The sequence below is a fragment of the Gymnoscopelus braueri genome (assembly GCF_963280865.1).
Source record: "Gymnoscopelus braueri genome assembly, chromosome: 20".
NCBI lineage: Eukaryota > Metazoa > Chordata > Actinopteri > Myctophiformes > Myctophidae > Gymnoscopelus > Gymnoscopelus braueri.
The window spans coordinates 43666606-43692947 of NC_137622.1; the positions used below are offsets into that span (position 1 = coordinate 43666606).

Genomic DNA, 26342 nt, shown 5'->3' on the forward strand with positions numbered 1-26342 from the left:
ACAGACAGACATTTTAGACACAGACAGACAGACAGACAGACAGACAGACAGACAGACAGACAGACAGACAGACAGACAGACAGACATGTTAGACACAGACAGACAGACAGACAGACAGACAGACAGACAGACAGACAGACAGACAGACAGACACTCACATCTGGCAAGGAGTTGAGGATTAATCCAGTGTTCTATCCAGTGTTCTCCTCCATGATTCACACTGTAGGAAGTAATGATAATGTATTTATTTGTATAGAGCTTTTCCAAACAAAGTTACAACGTGCTTTACAGAACATGTTAAAAACAGCAACAAAGCAGATCAAAGAACAACATTAAATCAAAAAGAACACATTTTAAAATGTTAAATCCAGGACATCTTGGATGGTTTGTCATGTTGAATCAAACTGCTACAGCGTCTGTGTAAATCAGTTGAAACATTTATGTTTCCATAGAATGTTAGAATGATTGAAATCACATCTAAAAACCTTTCCTAAAATAAGTTTGATTTCCCCTTTATTTTCTATAGCAGAGCTGATATGAGGAGGCCTTAATTATATAACGTGATTTGTTATGGTCTCCACCAGGCCGAAAGGCATGGCGAGAGTAGCCTATGTTTTACCCCCTGTCCGTCCGTCCGTCCGCGTGTGTGTCCATCTGTGGACAGCTAATCTCCGGCACCATTGGAAGCCAATTCAGAACCTCTGCCCCAAATGTTTCACATGGGCCTGTTATAGCGCCACCAGGAGGCCGATTTGTGCAAAACCCATTTACTCCTACAGATTTTATCCAAACGTCATGCAAATCGCTACAAAGTATCTCTATAGTCATGTGATCAATACAGATCTGTCCGATTTTCCATATTCCATCCTCATTGGCTAAAGTTGGCTTCCAAAGTGTGGTCAGTTTTGTCTCAGTTTTGTCTCTGTGAGTGTGTGTGTGTGTGTGTGTATGTGTGTGTATGTGTGTGTGTGTGTGTGTGTGTGTGTGTGTGTGTGTGTGTGTGTGTGTGTGTGTGTGTGTGTGTGTGTGTGTGTGTGTGTGTGTGTGTGTGTGTGTGTGTGTGTGTGTGTGTGTACAGATTGAGTCAGAGGAACACACATCTCTGGGTATGGACTAGTTGTTGTCAAACTAAAGTGAGAGCAGCTGTTCATCTTTTAATGTTTCACACTGATGTAGATTTATCATTTACAGTATAGTATACCCTGTATACTTCACTGACAGGGGTCCCACAGGGCTCTATACTTGTCGCCTCATTTTTCCACTCTACTGCCCTACAGAACAGCCAATATACAAGCTTGTAGATCTGCTATTTTCACAATGTTGATGAATGCTTGACTATTATGACACACCCTGAATATAGATCATGTGGTTAAACACTGACTCCTCTAAAATAGGTTAAATCAACCACCAAATGACAGCTTACAATGTGAAGTATTATGTTATTATATACTGTATATTTTCAATAATTGGACGATTCAATTAAATGTAGGAGGCATAAATCTATCATTATTAATTTGTTGAGTATATAGTATTAACTAAATATATATATACAAAGCATGATCTACCTGCCTAGACACTGGAACATGAAACAAGGGAATGGCTGCACTAACCAACATGGACGCAGTCTAAATCTACTCACTTGACAGTCTCTAGTCCAGCTGAGAGCAGTGTCTGTACAGCATCTCCTCCTGGGTGGTTACAGCTGAGGTCCACATGCTTCAGATGGGAGGGGTTGAGGGCCACAGTTGAAGCCAGAGAAGAACAGCCTTCCTCTGTGATCCCACAGCCTGACAACCTGCAGAGAAATAAACACTTTAACAAACTGCTGTTGGTGTTCATGAAGTACAGATCCACACAGAGAAGAAAACATTATTTACCTCAGGGTCTGCAGGTGACAATGTGGACTCTTCACTCCAACGCAGAGAAGTTCAATTCCAGAATCCAGAATTCTGTTCCAACTCACGTCTAATTCTCTCAAATGGGAAGGATTGGAGCTGAGAGCCGAGGCCAGAACTTCACACCATCTCTGTGACAACCAGCAGTGAATCAGTCTGAATGAAACAAATGAAAACAATAAAAGAAAATGTAAACATCAACAGGTTGACAACAGATGAACAGGTTAAAGGACAGATGATGAACAGGTTAAAGGACAGAGACTTGACTCTGCTTGCTCACGAAGGCAGTCGCACTTTTCTCTCCTCCTGACCCTTATCTCTCCACCTCGCCTCTCTACACTGTACCCACGAACAGTCTCGGGTGAAAACATGGATAATATTATTAACTGGTAGTTAAACGCAATTGACAAAATTTTCTCAACACGGCAATCTGGACCGGAGGACCCAATCTGCCCCGATGGGACTTATTTAGCCGGGACTCCGACTACAAGTGGAGAGTTCTGTGTCTGGAAATTCTCTCGGTGGAGGACAATGAAGATGTCTATAATTTTGTTCTTACGATAACAGGTTTTTTGCTGATTGGAGCGGGCACTGCACTTGTGTATCGGAAAATTGGCAAGACAGCTGCCCTGGACGGAGTAGAGGTGGGCAGAGCGCTGACTACTCAGACAGGTGTGACCACTGAACTGAAACGCGACACGAATAACATCAACGAGAAGGTCCTCAAGCTGGACACCAAGCTGGACACCATCCTGGCACGTGTGGTGGATGACATCTCAGCCAGAGGCAGCACACTGGAGATCATCGCTGAGCGAGTCACCGCTCTGCGGGGCGATATGAACATGATTAGAAACAGGCTGGATGGGCGAGAATGGGGAAAGTAGAAAAATTGTCTACTTCGGATGAATATGGATTATTAGGATCGATTCGGACTCCCACCCCCCGGACTTTTCCTCCAGTGGCTACAACGTGGATATATGCATTGTCCTGTCCAAATAAACAAATGAATGAATGACAGATGATGGACAGGTTAAAGGACAGCTGATGGACAGGTTAAAGGACAGCTGATGGACAGGTTAAAGGACAGCTGATGATGGACAGGTCAAAGGACAGCTGATGGACAGGTTAAGACGTGAAGCTGATAACTGATGATGTCACACATACAGGAAGGACAACATCTGCTGGAGAAAGAGACAATACAGACCAGTGGTGCAATGTAACTAAGTACATTTACTCAACTTTTGTACTTAAGCACAATTTTAGGTACTTTTACTTTAGTTGAATATGACTATTTTTAATACTTTATTGTTGTAGATCTGCTATTTTCTAAATTTCTAAAATACATGCAGTACTTGCAGTACTCAATATGCATTCTGCATATTGAGTACTTTTACTTTTGGTACCAATACTTTGGTACTTTGATTGTAGGGCCAATATGCCAATCTACATCTTTTCAACGCGCTCACAACAGCTGACTTGGTCCTCTTGTTACTCACTGTTTGATGTTGTGATTGTTGCATCTTGATGGATTCAAACAGGTTGATTTATGTAAAAGTTTGAAATAAAACGGGGGGCGGGGCAAACAACGAAAACAAGAACAAGCTCCAGACTTTAACTAAAAGGGTTTCAAAACAAACAGACGCAGCATAAAGGTTCAAATAAACTAAATGATTCTAAACAAAGTCTTTCATTCATAATCTGTGCTGTGTGTGTGAGTGTGTGTGTGTGTGTGTGTGTGTGTGTGTGTGTGTGTGTGTGTGTGTGTGTGTTTCTGCTACACAGCTGTTTCCTGATTAATAGAGAACCATGGTGCCATTTTCCAAGGCGACCAGTGGGGTCGCCATTTAGTCAAAAAACATTAAATCAAATGAAATGGCTCCTACATTTACTTAAGTAAAATGTTTAAAGCAGAACTTTTACTAGTTCAGTATTACTGTATTACTGTATTACTGTATTACTGTATTGTGGTATTGATACTTTTACTTAGTAAAACATCAGAATATTCTTTCCACCACTGACAGACAGACACATCTTACTCTGTGTCTGAATATAAATGTGAATCCACTCAAACAACAGGCTTACACTTGAGATTGAACTGAGAAAATCTGCTTTCTGCTAAAATGTTCTTATTTCATGGAACTATCTACAACTCATGATAAACATTAATGCCCCAATATCCTTTATTTAATAACCTGCTCTTACATCTCTCTACCTCACTATGTAACTGTTTTTAACTTTTTCTGTTCTGGTCTTATTGTGTTGTTTCTGTGTTTTATATCTGTATGAGTCTTAATAGTTGATGTGTGTGTGTGTGTGTGTGTGTGTGTGTGTGTGTGTGTGTGTGTGTGTGTGTGTGTGTGTGTGTGTGTGATCTCAGCAGCATTGTAAATGAGGGTAAACCTCAATGCTCTTTGAGAATAAATAAAGGTTTCAATCAATTTAAGTGTCAGAGGCTCAACATGTAAAAATACAAATTGCAGTGATTGTGGGTGAATGCATGTAAGTTTTAATTGTAATTGTAACATGTACATACTATAGTCACTGTACCTTATCATTATTCTAGTCAATGTGTTACTATGTCAACCTTATTCACAATAATCAAAAGTAGTATCAACACAGTATTCATATTATAATATTATACTGTAATTCACTGATGAAAATAATTCATGTAAATTCATATGACCTTAGAGTCTCCAATCTACAGTGTGGGCTCTTCAGTGCAGCTTCCAGCAGGTCCAGGTCCAGTTCGTTATAACTTAAGTCCAGGTGGCGTAGATGGGATGGATCAGAACTGAGAGCTGAAGCCACAACTTCAATGTGTTCCTTCTTGAGCTCACAGCTAACAAGTCTGTAATGACAGATTAAATGTAAAATCAGAGATGATCAAAACAGATCAGTCACAGTTCACTGTGAAGGAAGTAAACTAAGAGATCTTCTATCTATGTAGTTCTCCAGACATTAACAGGATGTCAGTAAGAACAGGGAACTAAGTTAAAGCATGTAACTTACATTGATGTATTTAGTCATTTAGTAATTCCTCATTAAAGTGAGTAAACAAGTGATGACCATTGTTTAACCCTTTAAGACCGGGAACGCATATCTGTGTCATTTTATACATTTCTTTGGGCTATTTATCAGATCTACAAGCTCATAGCGCGGCACCGAGTGTCGTGCTATGAGCTTGTAGATCTGCTTTTTTTTCTTTATTAAAGCAAAGAAAATTTGTGCAAATCTTTGAATATATATTTCTTAAAGCCATCATTTTGAACTGGGGGGGGGTTTAAATTCAATGGTCTGATAAAACGTGATAATGTCCCATTAAGCATTCAAAGCCGGTCCTCCTTGTTGCTGTTTATATGTATTGATGACATGTATTAATGTGTATTATTTTATGCTCTGTTGATGAATTGAATACATTGGACCACAATGGAAACAAGCCCCCAGGACTTTTTTGTGTTATCCTTTTAGCCTGAATGTCTGCCTGTACCTCATGATGTTTACATGTATGACTAGTATTCAATTAATCAATTAATCAATCAATCAGAAATAGCCGATCTACAATCTCACAATGACTAAATCTCTGTCTCTCTGTGTTGTGTTTCTGCTGTAATCTGTAGACTGACCTCTTCAGACCCACCTCAGCCTGTAGCACTTGACCTTTAGCCTTGATGACCTTGCAGTCTTATGCAAAGGTTTAAATGTTATTTAGATCAGTGGTTCTCAAACCTTTTCATGTCAAGGACCCCCAAAATGATATGTATTTGGCCGTGGACCCCCATCTCAAAATATGTTGTTCCAGGGACCCCCAGAAGCAAAGATTTGAGTTACAAATGTTAGCTTTAAAAAAAAAATATATATATATATATATATATATATATATATATATATATATATATATATATATATATATATATATATACATATATATATATATATTCAAAGATTTGAACAAGTTTTCACGATTTTTCAAAAAATAGCAGATCTACAAGCTCATAGCGCGGCACTCGCGCTATGAGCTTGTAGATCTGCTATTTTTGAATAGCCAAACTATAAAACAGGGTTAAAGTGGTTAAAATGATTGTGACACTATAAGTTTGCTGGGGACCCCCTGGTACCCCTCCAAGGACCCCTGGGGGTCCCCGGACCCCACTTTGAGAACCAAGGATTTAGATAGCATGTTATATAGACAGATACCAGGTTCATTTGTAGATCTGGTATCCTATAGTGTGTTTAGTTTCAATGTACAGATTATTTATGTTTTTATATTCTACTGTTTAGACTGATGATAGGTTCATGGTTTACCTTTGATCATAGATTACTATTTCTATACATTAGATGTATTACCTTGTGTTTACCTGCTTACTGTAAATCACTCTGCATTAACTCATTCACTGCCAGAACTTTTTTTTTTTGCGTTTGCCCACTGCCAGAAATGTTTCAATTTAAAAAAAAAAGTACTCAGGAGCCAAGATACAAAATGTTTAAGTTTTAAGTTAACAAGGAAGTGGATTGGAGTCTAGATCTTCAACAAATCATATCTCCTTGGTCTTTAGGTTAAAAATTAAATAAATAAATAAGAAAAAAAAAAAAAAAAAAAAAAAAGATTTTTTTTTTTTTTGAAAAAATTAAAAGTCGTTTTAGTCGTTCTTGGCAGTGGGGGCTTAAAGGACAAAAGTCGTTTTAGTCGTTCTAGGCAGTGAATGAGTTAAGAGCGTCTGATAAATGACTACAATGCAGTGGTGGAAAAAGTACTCAAATGTTTTACTTAAGTAAAAGTATCAATACTGCAATGTAGAAGTATTCTGTTACAAATAAAAGTCCGGAATTAAAAATGTACTTCAGTAAAAGTACAAAAGTATTGGTATCAAAATGAACTTAAAGTACCAAAAGTAAAAGTACTAAAATGTTTGAAAATAGACAATCTACAATCTGTGAGCTTGTAGATCTTCTATTTTCATATAGCCTAGGTATAAAATAGGGTTGAAGTGGTTAATGTGTGTTTTATAATGTAATAATTTATATCTGCAAAGTAACTAGTAACTAACATTTTCAAATAATTGTAGTGGAGTAAAAGTACAATATTTGCCTCTGAGATGTAGTGGAGTAGAAGTAAAAGTATAGACAATTGTAAATACTCCAGTAAAGTAAAAGTATCTCAAAATTGTACTTAAGTACAGTACTTGAGTAAATGTACATAGTTACTTTACACCACTGCTAAATTGTGTTGTGTTGTGTTGTGTTGTGTTGTGTTGTGTTGTGTTGTGTCTCCTCTCTGAGGTCTTCCAGTGTTTAATTAATATCTCTTATGTTTTGGGCTTCAATAAAGTGATAAATACCCCCCCCCCCCACACCCTGTGAGGATATCTGCTGTCAGACTCAAACGTTCCACATTCACATCACTTCATCATGTTCTCTGAGCTGAAAACCTGACAGTTCTTCTGCACCTACAGTAGTTACAGTAGTTACAGTAGATACAGTAGATACAGTAGTTACAGTAGATACAGTAGTTACAGTAGTTACAGTAGATACAGTAGTTACAGTAGATACAGTAGTTACAGTAGTTACAGTAGTTACAGTAGCTAGAGTAGTTACAGTAGCTACAGTAGATACAGTAGCTACAGTAGCTACAGTAGTGACAGTAGTTACAGTAGGTGATGTAGGATTGGACAGTAGTTCTAGATAGAGACTAATAGTAAAGGATGAATTCACTCTGATTCTAACCTCATTTATGGTATAATTATTGTCTCACAAACAGAACACAGATAGTAAAGATAAATGAATCACTTTTCTCTCTGATCAGGACTAATGTTGGAGCACATCAAGGCTGTGTTACATCACCTGTGTTGTTTACATCAGTGGTTCTCAAAGTGGGGTCTGAGGACCCCCGGGGGTCCTTGAGGGGGTTCCAGGGGGTCCCCAGCAAAATTAGTTGATATAGTGTTACAATAATTTTAACCACTTTAACCATATTTTATAGTTTGACTATTCAAAAATAGCAGATTTACAAGCTCATAGCGCGGCACCCGGTGAGCTTGTAAAAAAATGGGTTTAACCACCGTAACCCTAGAGTAGATCAGCTCTTTGAAAATAGCCGATCTACAAGCACATTGTGAGCTTGTAGATTGACTATTAAAAATAAAATGAAGCAAATAAAATAAAATAAAAATAAAAATAAAAATGTGGGATATTTAGAACAATGTAAACACAAATCTTGTATGGGGGTCCCTGGCAAAATATGTTCAGATGGGGGTCTGTGGACAAATACATATTAATTTATATAAATACGGTTCATTAATTTGAGGTCCTCGACATGAAAAAGTTTGAGAACCGCTGATAGACAAACACTGCTTAATGAATCACCAGTGTGACCAATCAGTGTCTTTTATAATGTGATGATGATTCTCTGTCCCTCTCTCTCCATCCACCTCCCCCTGTGTGTGTGTGTGTGTGTGTGTGTGTGTGTGTGTGTGTGTGTGTGTGTGTGTGTGTGTGTGTGTGTGTGTGTGTGTGTGTGTGTGTGTGTGTGTGTGTGTGTGTGTGTGTGTGTGTGTGTATTATTAGTATATTTATTTTGAATGTATGAATGGATATGAGTGAAAGTTACTATAACATGTTGACATTCACACTACTAACCTGGCTGTTGTGCAGTTCCTCACAGCTGGGACCAGTCTCTGTCGCGGCTCCACATCTACTATGTTGTATGTGTTCAGGTCCAACACCTCCAGACCCTCCTCTGACATCAGCAGCATGGAGGCCAAAGCTGAACACTGGGTCTCAGAGAGTTCCTTCCCTGATCTGCTCTCTGCCTCCAGGTACTGTCGGATACCCTGACTTACTGAGGGGTCCTTCATCTCCATCAGACAGTGGAAGATGTTGATACATCTGTCTGGAGAGATCTCGTCATCGTCCATCTCCTTCAGGTTGTTGATGGCTCTCTGGATCTCCTCTGGACTGTTCTCTGTCTGACCCAGCAGGCCTCCTAACATACTCTGGTTGGACTCCAGTGAGAGACCATGAAGGAAGCGGACAAAGAGGTCCAGGTGTCCACTCTCACTCTGCAGGCTTTTTTCCATTGCAGCCTTCAGGAAGTCAGACAGGGAAATGTCACTGTTGAAACGGGTGCCTCTCAGGAATGTCTTCAGGACCTCCATGTTCCTCTGTGTGAAACAATGGAACAGGTAGACTGCAGCCAGAAACTCCTGGATGCTCAGATGAACAAAGCAGTAGACCGTTTGGAGGAAGAACACATCGTCTTCTTTGAAGAACTTTGTGCAAAAGCCCAAATTCTGCAAGTCCTTGTTCACATCAAGATCACACGCTTCCAGGTCTTTCTGGTAGAAAATGATGTTGCCTTTGTCCAGTTGGTCAAACGCCAGCCTGCTCAGCTTCAGAAGAAGTTCTCCTGCATCCTTTATGATCTTCTCTTTGTCTGCCTCATCTACTGCAGGATTCTTCATCTTCTCCCGCCAGGTCTCACCCATCAGGAAGTGGCAGAACATCTCAGCCAGGGTTTTTGGCAGCTTGTCTGTCATCTTCATGTTCTGCACAACGATAGCAAGGATCCAACAGAAGACTGGGATTTCACACATGGTGTGGAGGATCTTTGTTTCCTTGATGTGTGAGTAGATTGAGCTGGCCAGGTTCTCATCTCTGAACGTCTTCATGAAGAACTCCTTCTTCTGTTCATCTGTGATGAACCCTCGTACTTCTGTCATCCTGTTAACAAACTCCTTAGGGATCTGATTAGCTGCTACAGGTCGTGAGGTTATCCAGATGTGAGCAGAGGGGAGCAGTTCTCCCTTGATGAGGTTTAGAAGTAGATCTTCCACTGGGTACGAATTGGAAACATTCATGGAGCTAAAAGTTGTATTGAAATCGAGCTGGAAATTTTCCTCATCATATCCATCCATAACAAATATAACTTTGAAGGGGCTGTTGTTGTAGTCTACTGACTTCTGCAATTCGTTGAAGATGTAATTAAGAATGTCTTCCTCAATAAATCTGGTTTCCTTGATGCATGTGTGAATTAGCTTTGCCAAACTTAAGTTTTGTCCCTTGAGCAGATTTAACTGGCGGAACTTGAGCGGGAACACGAGGTGTGGATCTTGGGGAAAACATTTCTTGGCCCAGTCAAAGATAAATTTGTGTACGAGGAAAGTTTTGCCAATTCCTGCACAGCCAACGGTCAGCACTGTTCTTTTGTTTCTTCCAGAAGGGTCTTTGAAGATTTCACTGAGTTGGATTTCTTTTTCCTCTCCTGCCTTCTTCATCTCCATCCGTCTGACCTCATGATGTCTGTGGATGTCTGTGACATTGATGTCTACATTGTAGAGCGGGATGAAGATGTTTTTAAAGTCGATCTCAGGCCCTGTGCCCTGTTTTACATTCAGATATGTAATGTCCATGTTGCCTTGAAGCTTGTCTTTATAGTCAGTAATATGAAGATACCCTGAAGTTCTCTCCAACAGACCTGTAGTGAACAAAGCAATTCTATGTTTAACAGCCTTGTCCAGAGAGAGAGAGACCCCCCCCCCCCCCCCCCACACACACACACACACACACACACACACACACACACACACCCACCCACCTCTCAGTTTGGAGGCTTTGTCTCGTCTTGTCTCCTCTTCTCCTGTCAAAGCTGAGATATGAGACAGTGATTGGTCAGTATAGAGACACTAGAATCATTTTCATCTTCACATTGTTATCATTATAGATACATAGATGTATGATTTATATGAATATAGATTTATAATCATTATAGATACATAGATGTATGATTTATATTAATATAGATTTATAATCATAGATACATAGATTGATTTATATAGATGTAATATCATTATAATAGGGTTGTCAAACGATTAAACATTTGTATTCAGATTAATCACAGCTTAAAAATGTATTAATCATGATTAATCACCACTATGTCCCAAAAAAAGTGTAAAATGAAACCAAATGGACCCGTTTCATTTAGTTAAATTATTGTTAAACATCTGCATTACTTGATTAAAGAATTGTTATTTTGATCAACGTTTGCCTGTTATCTCTCCTAATGGTACCAACATCTATACAGCATGTGGACAAAATGTTATCCAAAGATAACAAAATATTTTATTATATAAGTCTTGGGCAGTGTTGTAAAGTAACTAAGTACATTTACTCAAGTACTGCACTTAAGTACACTTTTGAGGAATGTTTACTTTAATGGAGTATTTCCCATTTCCAATACTTTTACTTCTACTCCACTACATCTCAGAGGCAAATATTGTACTTTTACTCCACTACAATTATGTATTTGTCAACTTTAGTTACTAGTTACTTTGCTGATTTAGATTATTATCACAAAACATACATTAACCACTTCAGTCCTATATGCATTTTGGCCATCCGATCTACAAGCTCACAATGCGTTGCGATGCCACACATTGTGAGCTTGTATATCTGCTATTTTCAAATGATTTGTTATACATTTGGAACTTGTGAAATGGGACATTCTGCACAATGAGTAGGTACTTTTGGTACTTTAAGTATATTATTTTGATGCCAATACTTTTGAATTACATTTTGATTATCAGATTAACAGAGTATTTCTACACTGCAGTATTGACCGTTGTGAGCTTGGAGGTTTGCTATCCTCGGCCGTTCTCTGCGCGCGACACCTTCGCGGGACGGAGCATTAATTAGGCTTGACGGGCTGCAGCTGAGCGAGCAAGAGCAGGTTCTGGTGCCATGATCTTAAAGCGCTCCCTCCGTTCTTATGACAGCCACTGGAGGCGGGGTTTGGGGGAAAACTGCTTTGAATTGCTTATTATTTTGATGCCAATACTTTTGAATGAAATTTTGATTATCAGCGCAGAAACTAACAGAAACCAAGGATTATATATTTCAAGAGCGAGAGATGACAGTAATAATCCTAAGCATTCTTCCTCCATACTGGGAGAAAAACAGCATCTGAAAGTTTGTGGCATTTTTACACGTGATACACTTTTCCATTGCATCTTATGAGCGGTGGGGTTCATTTGGTGCCAGGCTGTGCACCCATACTGGTTCTTATCAGTGTGACGATGTCTGGTAAGAAGTCTATAGACAACATTTTTTCCTTCCGGTGAAATATTTTCTTTTTTGGCCAAAAAGTGTATTTTAGACGTGAGGTCTAAAGGGCTCAGAGTGTTGCTCAGAGGAAAGAAGGCTTTCAACTCATCTTTCATCTTAAAACCGCCTTTGTTTTGGTGAGTAGCGAAAGCATATTTTATATTTTTACTAAAGACGAGAGGCTGCAGCTGCTGCCCTACCGGGGGTGTGCGGCAACGGCTGGAAAGTAACATAGCGTTAAGGAGAACTCCTTCTAACTCTATGGACCAGAGCTAGGGGCGGGCCATTCTGCACATCCTTTAAATTAATCAATTAATTCCAAAAACGGATTACCGCCGTTAACGCGATAATTTTGACAGCATTACATTATAGATACAGTATCTCTATAGACTAAACCAAACGGATCTGTCGATTTGTTTCCGTGAAACTTTGCATGCACATTGCCACTAGAAATGCCACCCTGCATTTTTCAAATCGATCTTTTATCTAGTATTACTTTTTCTAGTATTAATATAGATTAGACAAAATGATCAGTTAACAAATCAGTTCCAGACTTACTAGTTTATAAATACAGTATGAGTTCTAGTCTTACTAGTTATCTTCTGGTTCCAGTATATATACAGTATGAGTTCTAGTCTTACTAGTTATTGTCTGTTTACAGTATAAATACAGTATGAGTTCTAGTCTTACTCAGTATCTTCTGGTTACAGTATAAATACAGTATGAGTTCTAGTCTTACTAGTTATCGTCTGGTTCCAGTATAAATACAGCAGTACTGCTGCCACCATGATGCTGATGATCACTGGAATAACAATCACTGTCCTTCCTCTGCCTCCTGTTGATCCTCCATCTGTAGGAATGTCCCTCTCTGAAAGACATCATCATAATAATAATAATAATGCCAAGCAATGCAATAATAAATCTGCTCCTAATAATGTTTTTAAGCCATATACCAAGGCCCTCATTGGAAACAAGTCCGCAAGGACTTTTATGAACGGACCTGTTAGACAAAGTATTTTAAATGTAACTGTGCTGTTTTACATTTATTTTGCCTAATAAAATATTCAATCAATCAATCAATATTCAAAAAAAGCAGTTTTTAGCGACTTTTGGTACTAAGAAAAGCGCTATATAAGTCTGATGTATTATTATTATTATTAATATGCATAACATGCAATATGCATAATGTGCAATATGCCATAGAAACAAAATAGACTGAATTTGAGAGAAAAAAGCCCATGAAATGATCAAATGAACATTGTAAACGGCTGAGCAGAGTTCTGATAGATTGTGGATATTATAATGTATCTGTATTGTGTTGCTTGTGATGCAGATTTCAAACTATTCAGTTATCATGACAAAAGTTTGCCAATTGTTTTACTTCATCTAAACCACAGAGATGGATTGTAGTATATTATTCTAATTATGTTTATGCATTTTTTCACCATAGCAACAGAATGTGGTTAATCAGCTTCATATTTGTGACAGTGGACATTGAGATGCTCTTCTACCACTGTGAGAAGTTTGAGAGAAAAATTGCCTTTAGGTCTAAAATAAGTAGAGCCTCCATTTAGTTTTCATAGGTCAATGTTAAAGGTCAGGGTGCTGTTTATAAAACTTAAAGGATATTTATCTTTAAACATGTTTTCAGGGCAGCATTAACCCAATGGGCTACATGGTCTGCAGTACAGGGCCTCAGCCACCAGGGGGCCCCGGATGAGCTCTAGAATGTGTTTCATTCATTGAACTGAAATCTCTCTCCATCTCAAACACCTGCTCTGTTACAACAGCTGATTTAACGTCTTTATAAAGAATGTCGCTTTGAAGAAAAGCAGGCTCAAGCAAGTCAAGCATTAAGTGTTCATTTATAGATTTGTATAGTTTGCATATCTGCCTATGGTTGGCAGAAAACAACCATAGTTGGTTTCCAAAATATCAACCTTTCAGGAAAAAAATAATAATAAAATAAAATAAACATATTTAAAAACAACACAATACTGCCTCATCAAAGTTGACATTGTCAGATAATGTGTCCTTATAGTCCAGGCAACCTAGCTCATTTTGGACCTCAAAATCAAAGTAATTGTAATAGTTTTTTTCTTCACAGACCATTTCTATGAAGTCACCAGAACAACATACTAAACGTCCTAGAAATCCTACTTGCGGAAATATGGACACCATTTATTGTCCAATTATCATTCGTCTGAGATTTCAATTGATTTCTAAATACATTTGAGGAGAGGAATTCAGATTTTTAAAAAATCATTTTTGAACCAATATAACAGAACTACAGGATGTTATTACCAGAAATTCTAGCAGCCTTTCACATCAAAGTAATTGTAACAAAATGTTTTTCACCATACATCATTTCAATGAGCTGTCCAGAACAACATACTAAAAGTCCTAAGATATCCTAGTTGTGGAAGTTGAATTGGCATCAATCTACAATGTCTACCAATTATTGTCAAAAAGCCATGTAAAATGATGGTGAGTCAATGTCGATTAAAAATATAATGTTCAGTCTTATGGATTCAATGAGAGAAGCTCCTCAAACGATAGTGTTCAGTCTTATGGATTGAATGAGAGAAGCTCCTCAAACGATAATGTTCAGTCTTATGGATTAAATGAGAGAAGCTCCTCAAACGATAATGTTCAGTCTTATGGATTAAATGAGAGAAGCTCCTCAAACGATAATGTTCAGGGTTAGGGTCTCAAGGATTAAGTGAGTCTCACGGCCAGGGACCAAGTGGGCAAACATACTAGACAATTTTCTAGCTACAAGCTCATTTAGACAGACAGACAGACAGACAGAGAGACAGACAGACAGACAGACAGACAGACAGACAGACACTTTAACCTATTTCGGGATTCATGCCATTTTTCAACAACAGCCTAATGAAATGAGCAGATCTACAAGCTCACAACCGAGCTTGTAGATCTGCTAATTTCATTAAGTTATATTATTTTAATGTGTTGTCAATGCGATGCGTTGTGAGCTTTCATCAGTTACATCCATAATATATACAGTAGGACTTAAAGGGATAGTTCACACTTATTTTCTATCAATTACATGCCTTGAATTCATAGAGATGTTTTTGTTTTTGTCACATTCCTAAGCCAATAATTTGATGACCGGTGGAAAGATGCTAATGTCTCCTGTAGGAGACTCAAAGTTGACACTTTGAGTCTCCTACAGGAGACACCGCCTGTCATCAAATTATTGGCTCAGGAATGCGACAAAATCCAAAAAATTTGGTGTGTAATCGATATAAAATAAAATAAAATCGGGGTGAACTATCCCTTTAAGTAAGAGGTTCAGCTGAGCTTCATATCAATATAATATTGTTAAACAATGCTGCTCATATGGCTTATTTTATTCCTTTACAGTCATTAGAAAACTCACTGTTTACAATGTAATCAATTGTATCATTATGTATCATTATTTTACTGGGATGAGACACAGTAATACTTATAATAATCTGATGTAAAGTGTATTAAGATGATTAGAACCACATACCAAACTTTATGTTTTCTCTGCTCACACTTCTCAGACCAGAGGCTGTAATCACTAGTAGACACGCCCACATTCCCACAGCCAATGACATTAAGACATTTAGCCAGATTGACAGATCAGTGACAAATGAGAACTAACTAGAATAGGGCTCTAGACCTGATCTGAGCAGTGAATAGAAAACGTTCTCTAGCAAATCCATGGTCAGCATTTACAGGAGATTAATGACCGCTCACAGGAGCTGACGCTAAAGAGTTGCAGAGAGATTTAAATGATACTCAGAACTGCATTAGGGTCCCACGTGTGTTAAACGGCGCTGAGAGCCGCTGACTTTAAACATGTTTAAATCCAAAATGTAGTTTTGCTCTTCCTGGTGCTTCATGTCCTGTCTCTCTATCTGCTACCTGCACACTCTGCCTTGCCATTCACCAATGTTGCCAGATTTTGCGAGAGAAACAAGCAACCAGGTCTACAGAAACAAGCCCAAAAGAAGCGACCAGCTCAGGCCACATCTCACACACAGTAGCTGTCTTGTCTTGTACAATGTGTACAATGAATCAGGAACACAATGTGCCGTCACATGTGTTATTAACCAGAATGCTGCACTCATCTATAGACGAAACTACAGACACGCTGCCTGTAGGTAATCATAAATTCGGTGTCAAGCGGCTTCCGCTCCGCACCGCGACACCACAGTTATGATTGCCTTCAGGCAGCGTGTCTGTAGATTCGTCTATACACACAGATTTTGTGAGATAAATAAGCAACCAGGTCTATGAAAACAAGCCCAAAAGAAGCGACTAGGCCACATGAGAACTTTAAACCTATATGTATATATTGAAAATAGAAGATCTACAAGCTTGGGTCGCGTAGTGAGCTTAAAATGTGAAATATTTGGATGTTTTAAATATTCTAACAACATCTAACATTTAGGCCTTTCACACATGTAGCAACAGGAGAATGTCTCTGTTTCAGATGCGTTCACACATGATAGTCAGGGGATATTTCAAAAATCTGGGAATAAATTCCTTACCAAGAAATGTCATCACCAATGTGTTTGTAAAGGTGTCTAGTAACACATCTCATAAAGACTTAAACGCAGTTTCTCTAGGGGAATTTTTTACAGCTGCTGAAAGTTGGGGTACCCACCATAACCTTATGCACGGAAAAAACATCTAAATTGAATTATTTTTTAAGTAGCATGTGAGGGGTCAAACTAGGGTGTTTTTATGATTCTGAATCCATTGCAAGCATTTGTTTTGCACCAAAACCACTCCTTGGGCTAAAAACGGCCCAAGGAGTGGTTTTGGTGCAAAAAAAATGCTTGCAATGGATTCAGAATCATAACCTTATGCAGGGATTTTTTTCCCCGCATAAGGTTATGGTCTTTGGCCGACTTTCAGCAGCTGTCAAAAATTCCCCTAGGCTAGGGAAACTGCATTGAAGTCTTTGTGAGATGTGTTACTAACTTATTAGACACCTTTACAAACATATTGGTGAAGAAATGTCTTGGTAAGGAATTTATTGCTAGATTTGACATTATTCTGATAATATTCCCTGACTAATGAAGGTAAATAGCCTGTTTGATAAGGTGATGGCGTGACTGGATAGTACACACACACACACACACACACACACACACACACACACACACACACACACACACACACACACACACACACACACACACACACACACACACACACACACACACACACACTAGGGCTGTACCCAAACGTTCGAAGGTTCGGACCTTCGTTCGTTATGTCGGCATTCGAATCTTAATTAATGAGTTCGAACCTCCGCTTTTTTTATATATATATATATATATATATATATATATATATATATATATATATATATATATATATATTTCTTTTTAAATCTTAAAATATATATCAGAATGTGAAATATATCAGAATATCACAGTACTATGTTGTGTTTACAATAATTTGAAAGTCACGAAAGTCACGCACGCACGCACAGTAGAGATGCGCGGATGGCCTCTCACGTCACCCGAATGCGCATGTACAAATTAATTATCTGCCCGTTATCCAACCGCAATAATTATATTATCCAATTTAAATATCCGCACCAACCTTTTTTCCCGTATGTCAAAATATTATTATTTTCTGGTATTCCCCGTTAGTTTTATTATTAGTTGTGCGATGCGATCACAAAATGCATTGATTTAGCCTATGGAATGTCGGTGCGTCTTTTTTCTTTTTTTTAAAACCGGTGCTGCACTGAACATACAGAGCTCACTGCTCTGCTGCGCTGAACATATATGACTCTGTGCGGCATCCAACATACAGGCATCCAACATACATGCGGCATCCAACATACAGAGCGCACTGCTCTGCTAACTGCTTTTTAACCGGTGCCAGCGGCACCGGTTAAAAAGACGAAAAAAGACGCACCGACATTCCATAGGCTAAATCAATGCATTTTGTGATCGCATCGCACAGAGGCTGCTCTACACACTCACACAGACACAAGCACGCAGAAATTTAGCTATTTTATGGATAGATATATTAGATGTCATTAATTTATTTACCGCAATATTTCACCCGCGGTTTATCCGATATTAATTAATAATTATATTTTATTGACCCGAATCCACCCTAACTGCGGCAAGCCGGCAAGCGCGGCTAAAACTAGTGTTCTTGGCACACAACATGAAGAGAGTACAGCAGAGGTGAGGGCCGACTCGGTCGGCAAGACTTTTTTTTTTGGTTCGTCACGAGACGAGAGTGACGAGAGTGAGACATTTTATTTTAAAAGTCGTTGTTTGTTAACTGTTTCAAGCTGCCACGCCCTGCCATACTTATGTTTTATAGTTGTTGTTTAATGTAACTAACAGCCCTGTGCAGAATATTGTCTGTCGTATTGTTAGATATTGGCCAAAAAGAGAGCGAGTTGTCTCGAGAGAAAAAAAAAGACACTGTGACAATTAATGCGCCTGTTTTATTTTTCTGTTACATGAATGAAGGCTTTTAAGGGAGGCTATTGATCTGCATTGCTTGTACTGTCTGGTAACGAACGACTTCAGCAATAAATCCTAAACTTTAGGAAATATCTTGTCTTGTTTGATCCTTAAATCCTTTCAATACATTATGGGCATTATGAAACAACTTTTTTTAAAACCAATAGACTATGCAATGTCGGCTCTATAATGAATTGCAGCTTGGTTAAAGGCACGTTCTTTTAATTAATTAAATAAACACGATCGTTCGAACGAACGTCCTTTGATGGTTCGAAAGTCGAACCATCGTTGTATTCATTAATCAATAAATAAAACAATGGTTCGACTTTCGAACCATCGTTTTATTAATTAATTAATAAATAAAACATTGGTTCGACTTTCGAACCATCGTTTTGTTAATTAATTGATTAAAAACGATGGTTCGACGTTCGAACCACCGTTTCATTAATTAAATAATTAAATACGTCCGTTCGAAATTCCTCGCCGAAGTTCAAATCCTAAAAACAGGGTTTGGGTACAGCCCTAACACACACACACACACACACACAAACACACACACACACACACACACACACACACACACACACACACGCACACGCACACGCACACGCACACGCACACGCACAAACACAGCAAAATGTGTTAATAGCATCAAGATCAGCTACTTAAAATCTATGTAAATGGACTTTTTGAAAATAGCCAATAAGCAGACTTGGCAACACTGTGGTTCACAAGCAGGGGGCGGGGCTACCCTTTTCTACCATTTCCCGAACAAGAGGGAAGTATGGACTTTTGATTATATTTTATAAACCTTATAGTTATTATTTTATCATACAACACAACAAGTGTGTGTGTGTGTGTGTGTGTGTGTGTGTGTGTGTGTGTGTGTGTGTGTGTGTGTGTGTGTGTGTGTGTGTGTGTGTGTGTGTGTGTGTGTGTGTGTGTGTGTGTGTGTGTGTGTGTGTGTGCTAAATGCCTGAATAGTACAAAATAATACAAAAATGGGTTTAGAAATACAGAAATAAATACATTAAAACGTTTTTTCTATTTCTGTGCATATTTATTATTTTCTAATTAACCTGCACTTTTATTTCTACATTTCTTTCTTTAGTATTTCATTTATTCATGTATTTATTTTTAAATATGTCAGCTCTGGCCCTCCATACTGACAGAGGTGTTTACAGAGGTTCTTCAAGGTGTTAAACAGAGATTAAACATTCATTACCTGAGATGACACGGTGTGTCTCAACAGTGTGGTTGATGTGTGGCAGGTGAACTCTACAGGTCACATGACCTGGTGGTGTCACTGTCACATTCCTCTGGACATCATAACAGTGTGGAGAAGGTTTGTCTGTCACTGAGGGTCCAGCAGGGAGGAGGGTTCCATCACCGTCCAGCCAAGACATCTCAGGTTGTGGATACCAGCACCCAGAGTCACATGACAAAGATACACCACCGTCTGAAGAGATCACTGGCTGAGACACTGACCCTGTAAAAAAAACATGAACATGATTAAGTGTATTCTGTGACTGCTGGCACTACACACTGTTCTCTGCTATTGTCTACTGACAGTATGGACTGAATTAGATACTGCACACTGTGCTCTTTGTACTAACAGTATACAGTACATCTAACCATAAACACTGTTTATGGTTAAGCTCTGCATCATGGGAGCCTTCAGCTCAGCTGCTCCTGGGCTGTGGAACAGCGCCCTCTCTGACCATCTGAGAGAACCACAGTCTGTTGATGCTTTTATGACCTGGCCCAAAAATATCATAACACCTTTAAAAACCTTTATTTTTAAAGGCATTTTCCTAGATGGACTTATTGATGCCTTTGTGTGTTTTCAAACTTAACACTTTTTCTTGCTGTTTAGTTAGGGAGGGGGTCTCTTAACATTAACCAAAGTCGTTATTTTAAATCTATTTTCTTCTTTAATGCCATGTAGCACTTTGAGATATGTATCAAATATAGTGTTACAAATTAAATGTATTACTGTTTAGTCTTTAGTGTTTACTGTGTACTGACATTATGTTCATTACATTACAGAGCATTTAACTATAATATTTAGTGTTTACTGTGTATATTATGTTCATTACATTACAGAGTATTTAACTATAATATTTAGTGTTTACTGTGTATATTATGTTCATTACATTACAGAGTATTTAACTATAATATTTAGTGTTTACTGTGTACTGACATTCTACACTGTATTCAACCATACTCCACACTATGTGCTAGTTTGTTATCAAATTGATAATCACTTTTATAGTATTGGCTTATTTTAATTTATAACAGAAAGCTAGAAAGGTGAGCTCCTTGAGTGCAGGTTTCTGCCAGGCTGGGTTGACTATCCAGGGTCCACAACCTTTTGAAGTCATTCAAAGCCACTTGTTATAGAATCTGACTGATACATCTTGATCACATGACTTCAGAGATAATGTGTAGCGATTAGCGATTAGTAGAGAGTTTTAGAACCCCCCCCCTTAACCATGTGAACCCCAGCATCCCTATTCTGGGGGGAACGTTCGTCACAAATGGCAGATCTACAAGCTCACAATGCAAGCAGGCATTTCTGAGTCACGTCTGCTCTGAGCTGATAAACCTGATTTATACTTTATTTCATGACAACAATATAACATGTCCAAGATCACAGCGGCTTGCTGGTGCCACGCACTATGAGCTTATAGATCTGCTATTTTCTGTGGGCACCACCATCGTACAGCGAGGCATGACTGCAGTAACAGTGTTGTAATGACAACTTGGTCGGCTCCAAACAAATCAACAGAACCCACTGATGCACCCAGACTTAAGGTCCTTACACACCGGCGAATATGCGAATATACGCAAAATTCGGACTCGTTCCGAATAATTAAAAGACGCTTTTTCGCTTCGCGAAACTGATGTGGACGCTTGCATTGACTTTATAAGGTTTAAAAAAAAAACGTATTTATTCGCATGAAGAATTCGCCCCGGTGTGTAAGGACCTTTATAGTGGTATAGCAGGCATAAAGAACACATTGTCCACACAGTAACTTGAGGTTTTAGCTTGCAGGTTTACTTATCCCAGAAATGTGCATAGAAACAGATTATTCCATGGCATAGCATTGTTCTCTGGCGTGTGGCTCTGGCACTGTGCTGTGCTGTGCTGTGCTGTGCTGTGCTGTGCTGTGCCGTGCTGGTAAACAGCGTCTGTCCACCCAGGTGCAGCCCTTTACTAATCACCCTGGCACAGGCCTACATATGCCCAGAGCCTTGTATTAGAGAGTTGCGCCAATGAGGGGGCAGAAACAGCGCCGGTCACATGGTTCATGTAAACTGGAGATAGTTACAAGGAGCCGTAGACTTCAATGCATTCCATGAACTTCCTGTTTAGGGCTTTGTCACTATTCACCAATAGATGTCTATGTAGAAGACCTGGTCCGATGAAGTGAACGCTAGTGTCAGAACTCTCTCTCTCTATGGGTCTGCATATGCCCTTTCTGTCAACGTGATGTTCAGAGGTCTGTCTGTCTGCCCGCCCGCTGGCCGGTCCTCCCTTAAGCCAATTTTAATATAGGATATATATCATTTATTCTATTTCAATATATATATACGTATATGTTACAGTACATGTGAGAAACCAGCACAAGTGAGAAAAACGGAACGGGGAGCGCCTGTTTTTCCGCCGCCGGAGGCCGGGCCGCGACCGGGTCCCTTTGAGGTCGGCCCCACAAAGGAAACAAAACGGACCCCAGCCGCCAGGGCGAAACGCGTCCACAGCGCACACACACACACACACACACACACACACACACACACACACACACACAATGTGTGTAATGTCTCAATTACTGGTGTTGACGTCGTTTCAAAAGTCTGGAGTTATGCCCTCCATCCATAAGAGGGGTTAACATAGAGTGCGGCCTTATTTACTCAAGGCCTAAAATGAACTAACGCCTCAATTACTCCTGTTGACAACAGCCCAGCACATCAAATTATGCTCCATGTGGTATGCTGAATGGCTTATAGTAAATTGTGTCTTATTTATTCAATGCCTAGCAATGAGTGGAAGTTGGCTAACGTTCAAGTGCGTATTATGTTCCCTGAAAGGCGATCCAATCCCAATGCACACACACACACACACACACACACACACACACACACACACACACACACACACTCACACTCACACTCATGTACTGTACACACACACACACACACACACACACACACACACACACACACACACACACACACACACACACACACACACACACACACACACACACACGTATATAATCTTATTTATATAATTTGAGCCCAACAATGGTTTTGACCATTACATCTTACCAACAAGGAGCTGGATCAAACTGCTGCTCCTCAGGGTTGGAACAAAACACGTGTAGGTCCCCTCATCTGAGAGCTTCACCCTGGTCAGCTTCAGTGAGATGTTACCATGCTGCAGCTCCTGAGCAAACAGGGACGTCCTCCGTTGGTACGAGGGGTTCACAACGTCAGTGATGTGACGTCCTCCTTGGAGGAGAAACACAAACTCTGGCTTCAGGTCAGGTCTGGTCCACTCCATCGTCTTCTTCTCCATGTTGACAGCAGGTTTAATGTGACATGGAAGGATCACATCATCTCCCTCTATGGCCAGCACGTCCTGAGACCCAATGACCTGTTGACCTTAAAACAAAACAAAATAAAACTGCTTTAGTGGTGATAATGATCTTAAATTACTCATCTTTATTTAGATAGATTTAGATAGATGTATGTATGATGTTAACATGTTATCAATACTATCCTAGTATGTTGATCAGACCAGTGATGCTCAACCTTTTCAGGCCGCGACCCCAAAATAATCATATTTGAACTGGGGACCCCCATAAATAATCATATTTGAACTGGGGACCCCCCAACATGATCATATTTGAACTGGGGACCCCCATAAATAATCATATTTGAACTGGGGACCCCCCAACATGATCATATTTGAACTGGGGACCCCCATAAATAATCATATTTGAACTGGGGACCCCCCAACATGATCATATTTGAACCCTGACAAGCACTTGTAATTGTAGGAGTTGAGGCATTATGTTTAGTTTGACTCTGTTCCACAAATGCAAATTTTGAAAATAGCAGATCTACAAGACCTTGTGGCATGTAGATCAGCTATTTTCAAAATGTTTGCCTTTTTCTTAGGTAATATTTCACAATTTGGCCAATTTTATTATAGTATAGTTTGTTGATTACTTTTGACGCAGTAATGGTCTTATTTTCGTTCTTTTTTAAAAAAATGATTTTAGCGGTATTAAAAAGGTCTTTGAAAGTAATTAAATTGTCACTTTATAAATGTGCAGATACCCTGTATATACACTTGTACTGTATGTTGGTTTGTTTACTGTTTAAAGTGAGAAAACAATGTTGCACATTAAGTTAATCATCTGGTGACCCCCAAAATATTTTGAGTAGACTGGTTTAGACAGATTGAAGGTTTAATGTTACCTACTATCCTACTTTATAGCACTTCATTGTTTTCTTAGAACTACCTGACCGCCTGCCTTGTTATTTCAATAGAGTTTATGTTGTTTACTCTGTTCTTGTAAGCCACAGTAGATAAGATCACCTAATGCATCTAAACAACAACTAAATACAATCCAGCTAATACCCACAATAGAACTGTGAGACTAGCTCTGCATTGCTCATTTAGGACTGGTATTGAAATAATGCATAATGAATTGTCATGGATGAGAGTTGGTGATAGACTTGTTGTAGCTTGATTCAGTTTTTTAGACATCTATACATCTCTCTTTTGACCTCAGTTATTTTGGCAAATAAACACTTATATTGTACTTTTGACCTCATTGTTGTATTGTTGGGGGTTTAAAGAACATTCGGTTAAATATCACCAACAACAAAGCAGCATGCTACGTAAATGTAGTGGAACGCAGTCAAATTAGCCAAGAACCGGCGTGCAACAGACCTGCCAATCGGGCTCAGCCCTATTGGCATGACTGGTAACACGTCGGACTGGCGAGTGGGAGCCTCGGGTTCAATCCCAGCTCACTGCGTTCCACTACATAAAGCTGTGTTAAAAAAACACTTGTGGACACGAATCCTAATTCAGGTGCCCAGTCTTCCCAGTGCCCTCCTTTCCTGGTGCCAAGTCTTCCTGGTGCCCAGTTATCTCCACCCCTAAGTGCCCACATGTCCCTAATGCCCACTCTTCCTAGTGCCCAGTTATCTCCACCCCTAAGTGCCCACTCTTCCAGGTGCCCACATGTCCCTAGTGCCCAGTTATCCCGGTGCCCACCTTTCCTGGTGCCCACTCTTCCTAGTGCCCAGTCATCCCAAAAATATGGTTCCCAGATGTCCATAGTGCCCACCTATCCTGTAGTCGCTCCAATAGCGGTGGTTCCGAGCGGTGGGCTATGCTATCTGTAGCCCTGAAACATGACTGTCATATCATGACAGTCATGGCGCTATACTTGTTCCTGGTTTTGGCACTTTCTCTATTTACAACCCGTACATCTACATAAACGTTAAAATTTCAAATATAAAGTAATGCCCCCACGGCCATGGATGTTACAAGTTGAAACGCCCGGGTCTAAGTACCCGTTTCCTCCATATTGTTCAATAAAAAGCATTTTACTCCTATCGGCGACCATTTTCTCATAGAGTTATAATGTATCAGAGTGCAGTACACCTCCCAACCAATAGGGTCGCGTAGTTGAAAGCATATGGAGAAAATTCTGAGAAAATGGCCACCAATCAAATTAAAATGCTTTTTATTGAACAATATGGAAGATACGGGTACTTAGACCCAAGCGTTTTAACTTGTTTCATCCATGGCCGTTCAGTACTTCATATTCGAAATCTGAACGTTCAATGGAGACATTTAAAAAACCAGGAACAAGTAGCGCCATGACGCTGTTGTGACAGACGAGCGTCTAGCTCCATAAAGAACCTCTCACTCCGCTATACAGCTCTGAGATGAGTCAGCCTGTGGCCATGTTTCCTATTGTAGCCAAACCGGGAGCAGTACTGGCAGCGGACGTAGGGGGGTTTCCGGGAATAAGGGGAGAATAAGAGGGAATAAACCTAAAGGTCTATAGTTTACCAAAACAAACTTTTATTTTCTTTTAATAGCCTACTGTCTTAGTTCAGCATCAAATACATATTACGTTTGATGGGGAAAAAAACATTTATAAACAATGAGAAGGAAGGAAATGAGAAGTGGAGAACAGTTAAACAGCCTAACTTAGTTTAACAGAACTTCTGCAACCCCGCCCTTATTGTTATCCTATAATATAGTATAACATCATAACTCTGTAAATAACCATAAAGTTACCTGTCACAGATGTGTTGTAACAGCTGCTCCATATGATCAGGATCAGTTTGACATAAATCCCTGTCCATGGTTTAACACAAACACTGAGTAGAGAGAAAACAAAGGACTTAAAGTTAGACGCCATTGTATTAAAGAATAAAAATACTTTCGGTTTCAATGATGGCATATATGTACATATACCATTGTGTACCAGTAGAGGTCACTGTTGTTAAATGTTCAATGTTTATTGTGTTCTAGTGAAGTGCTGTTGTAATGCAATCATGTACCTCTAGTAGTAGCCACTATTTCAAATAATAAGTACGTAAATAAGCAGTTCACAATTGAATTCTCAGGAAGCATAGTAACGATAATTGCAAATATTCAAATGTATGCAAACACTCTACAGTCAGTGTCCTTGGTTATAAAGCCTGATGCTTAACCAATGTTTCCAAAAAAATTTTGAGAGATACATTCATTCATTAAATTAAAACAAAAACAGTGCTCACATAAATATATGTAGGTGTGTGTGTGTGTGTG

The 26342-nt window shown here is 39.3% G+C and overlaps 2 protein-coding genes across 2 annotated transcripts in view; both read right to left on the reverse strand.

Moving 5' to 3' along the window:
* The window catches only part of LOC308075733 (NACHT, LRR and PYD domains-containing protein 3-like), a gene marked incomplete at its 3' end in the record, with an annotated part of 187927 nt that overhangs the window by 839 nt on the left and 160746 nt on the right, over positions 1-26342 (reverse strand). Inside the window, exons 13-16 of the mRNA XM_080415679.1 lie at positions 4579-4743; positions 1878-2051; positions 1640-1795; positions 159-220 (exon numbers count right to left, since the gene is read on the reverse strand). Coding sequence (XP_080271805.1) covers positions 159-220; positions 1640-1795; positions 1878-2051; positions 4579-4743 — 557 coding nt within the window. The remainder of the gene's footprint in view (positions 1-158; positions 221-1639; positions 1796-1877; positions 2052-4578; positions 4744-26342) is intronic.
* Positions 4624-25913, reverse strand: LOC308076486 (protein NLRC3-like). Its single transcript, XM_080416806.1, has 7 exons — positions 25816-25913; positions 22823-23150; positions 19713-19976; positions 12730-12858; positions 10486-10536; positions 8514-10365; positions 4624-4734 (listed from the first exon to the last, which is right to left on the reverse strand). The coding sequence occupies exons 1-6, from the start codon at positions 25816-25818 to the stop codon at positions 8516-8518; spliced, it is 2625 nt and encodes an 874-aa protein (XP_080272932.1). The 5' UTR covers positions 25819-25913; the 3' UTR covers positions 4624-4734; positions 8514-8515.

Coding starts and splice junctions, on each gene's coding strand:
- LOC308076486 (XM_080416806.1), bottom strand. Junction 19,977..22,822: donor TTTGATCCAGCTCCTTGTTG/GTAAGATGTAAT, acceptor TTTTTTTTACAG/GGTCAGTGTCTCAGCCAGTG. Junction 10,366..10,485: donor CAAAGCCTCCAAACTGAGAG/GTGGGTGGGTGT, acceptor TGTTCACTACAG/GTCTGTTGGAGAGAACTTCA.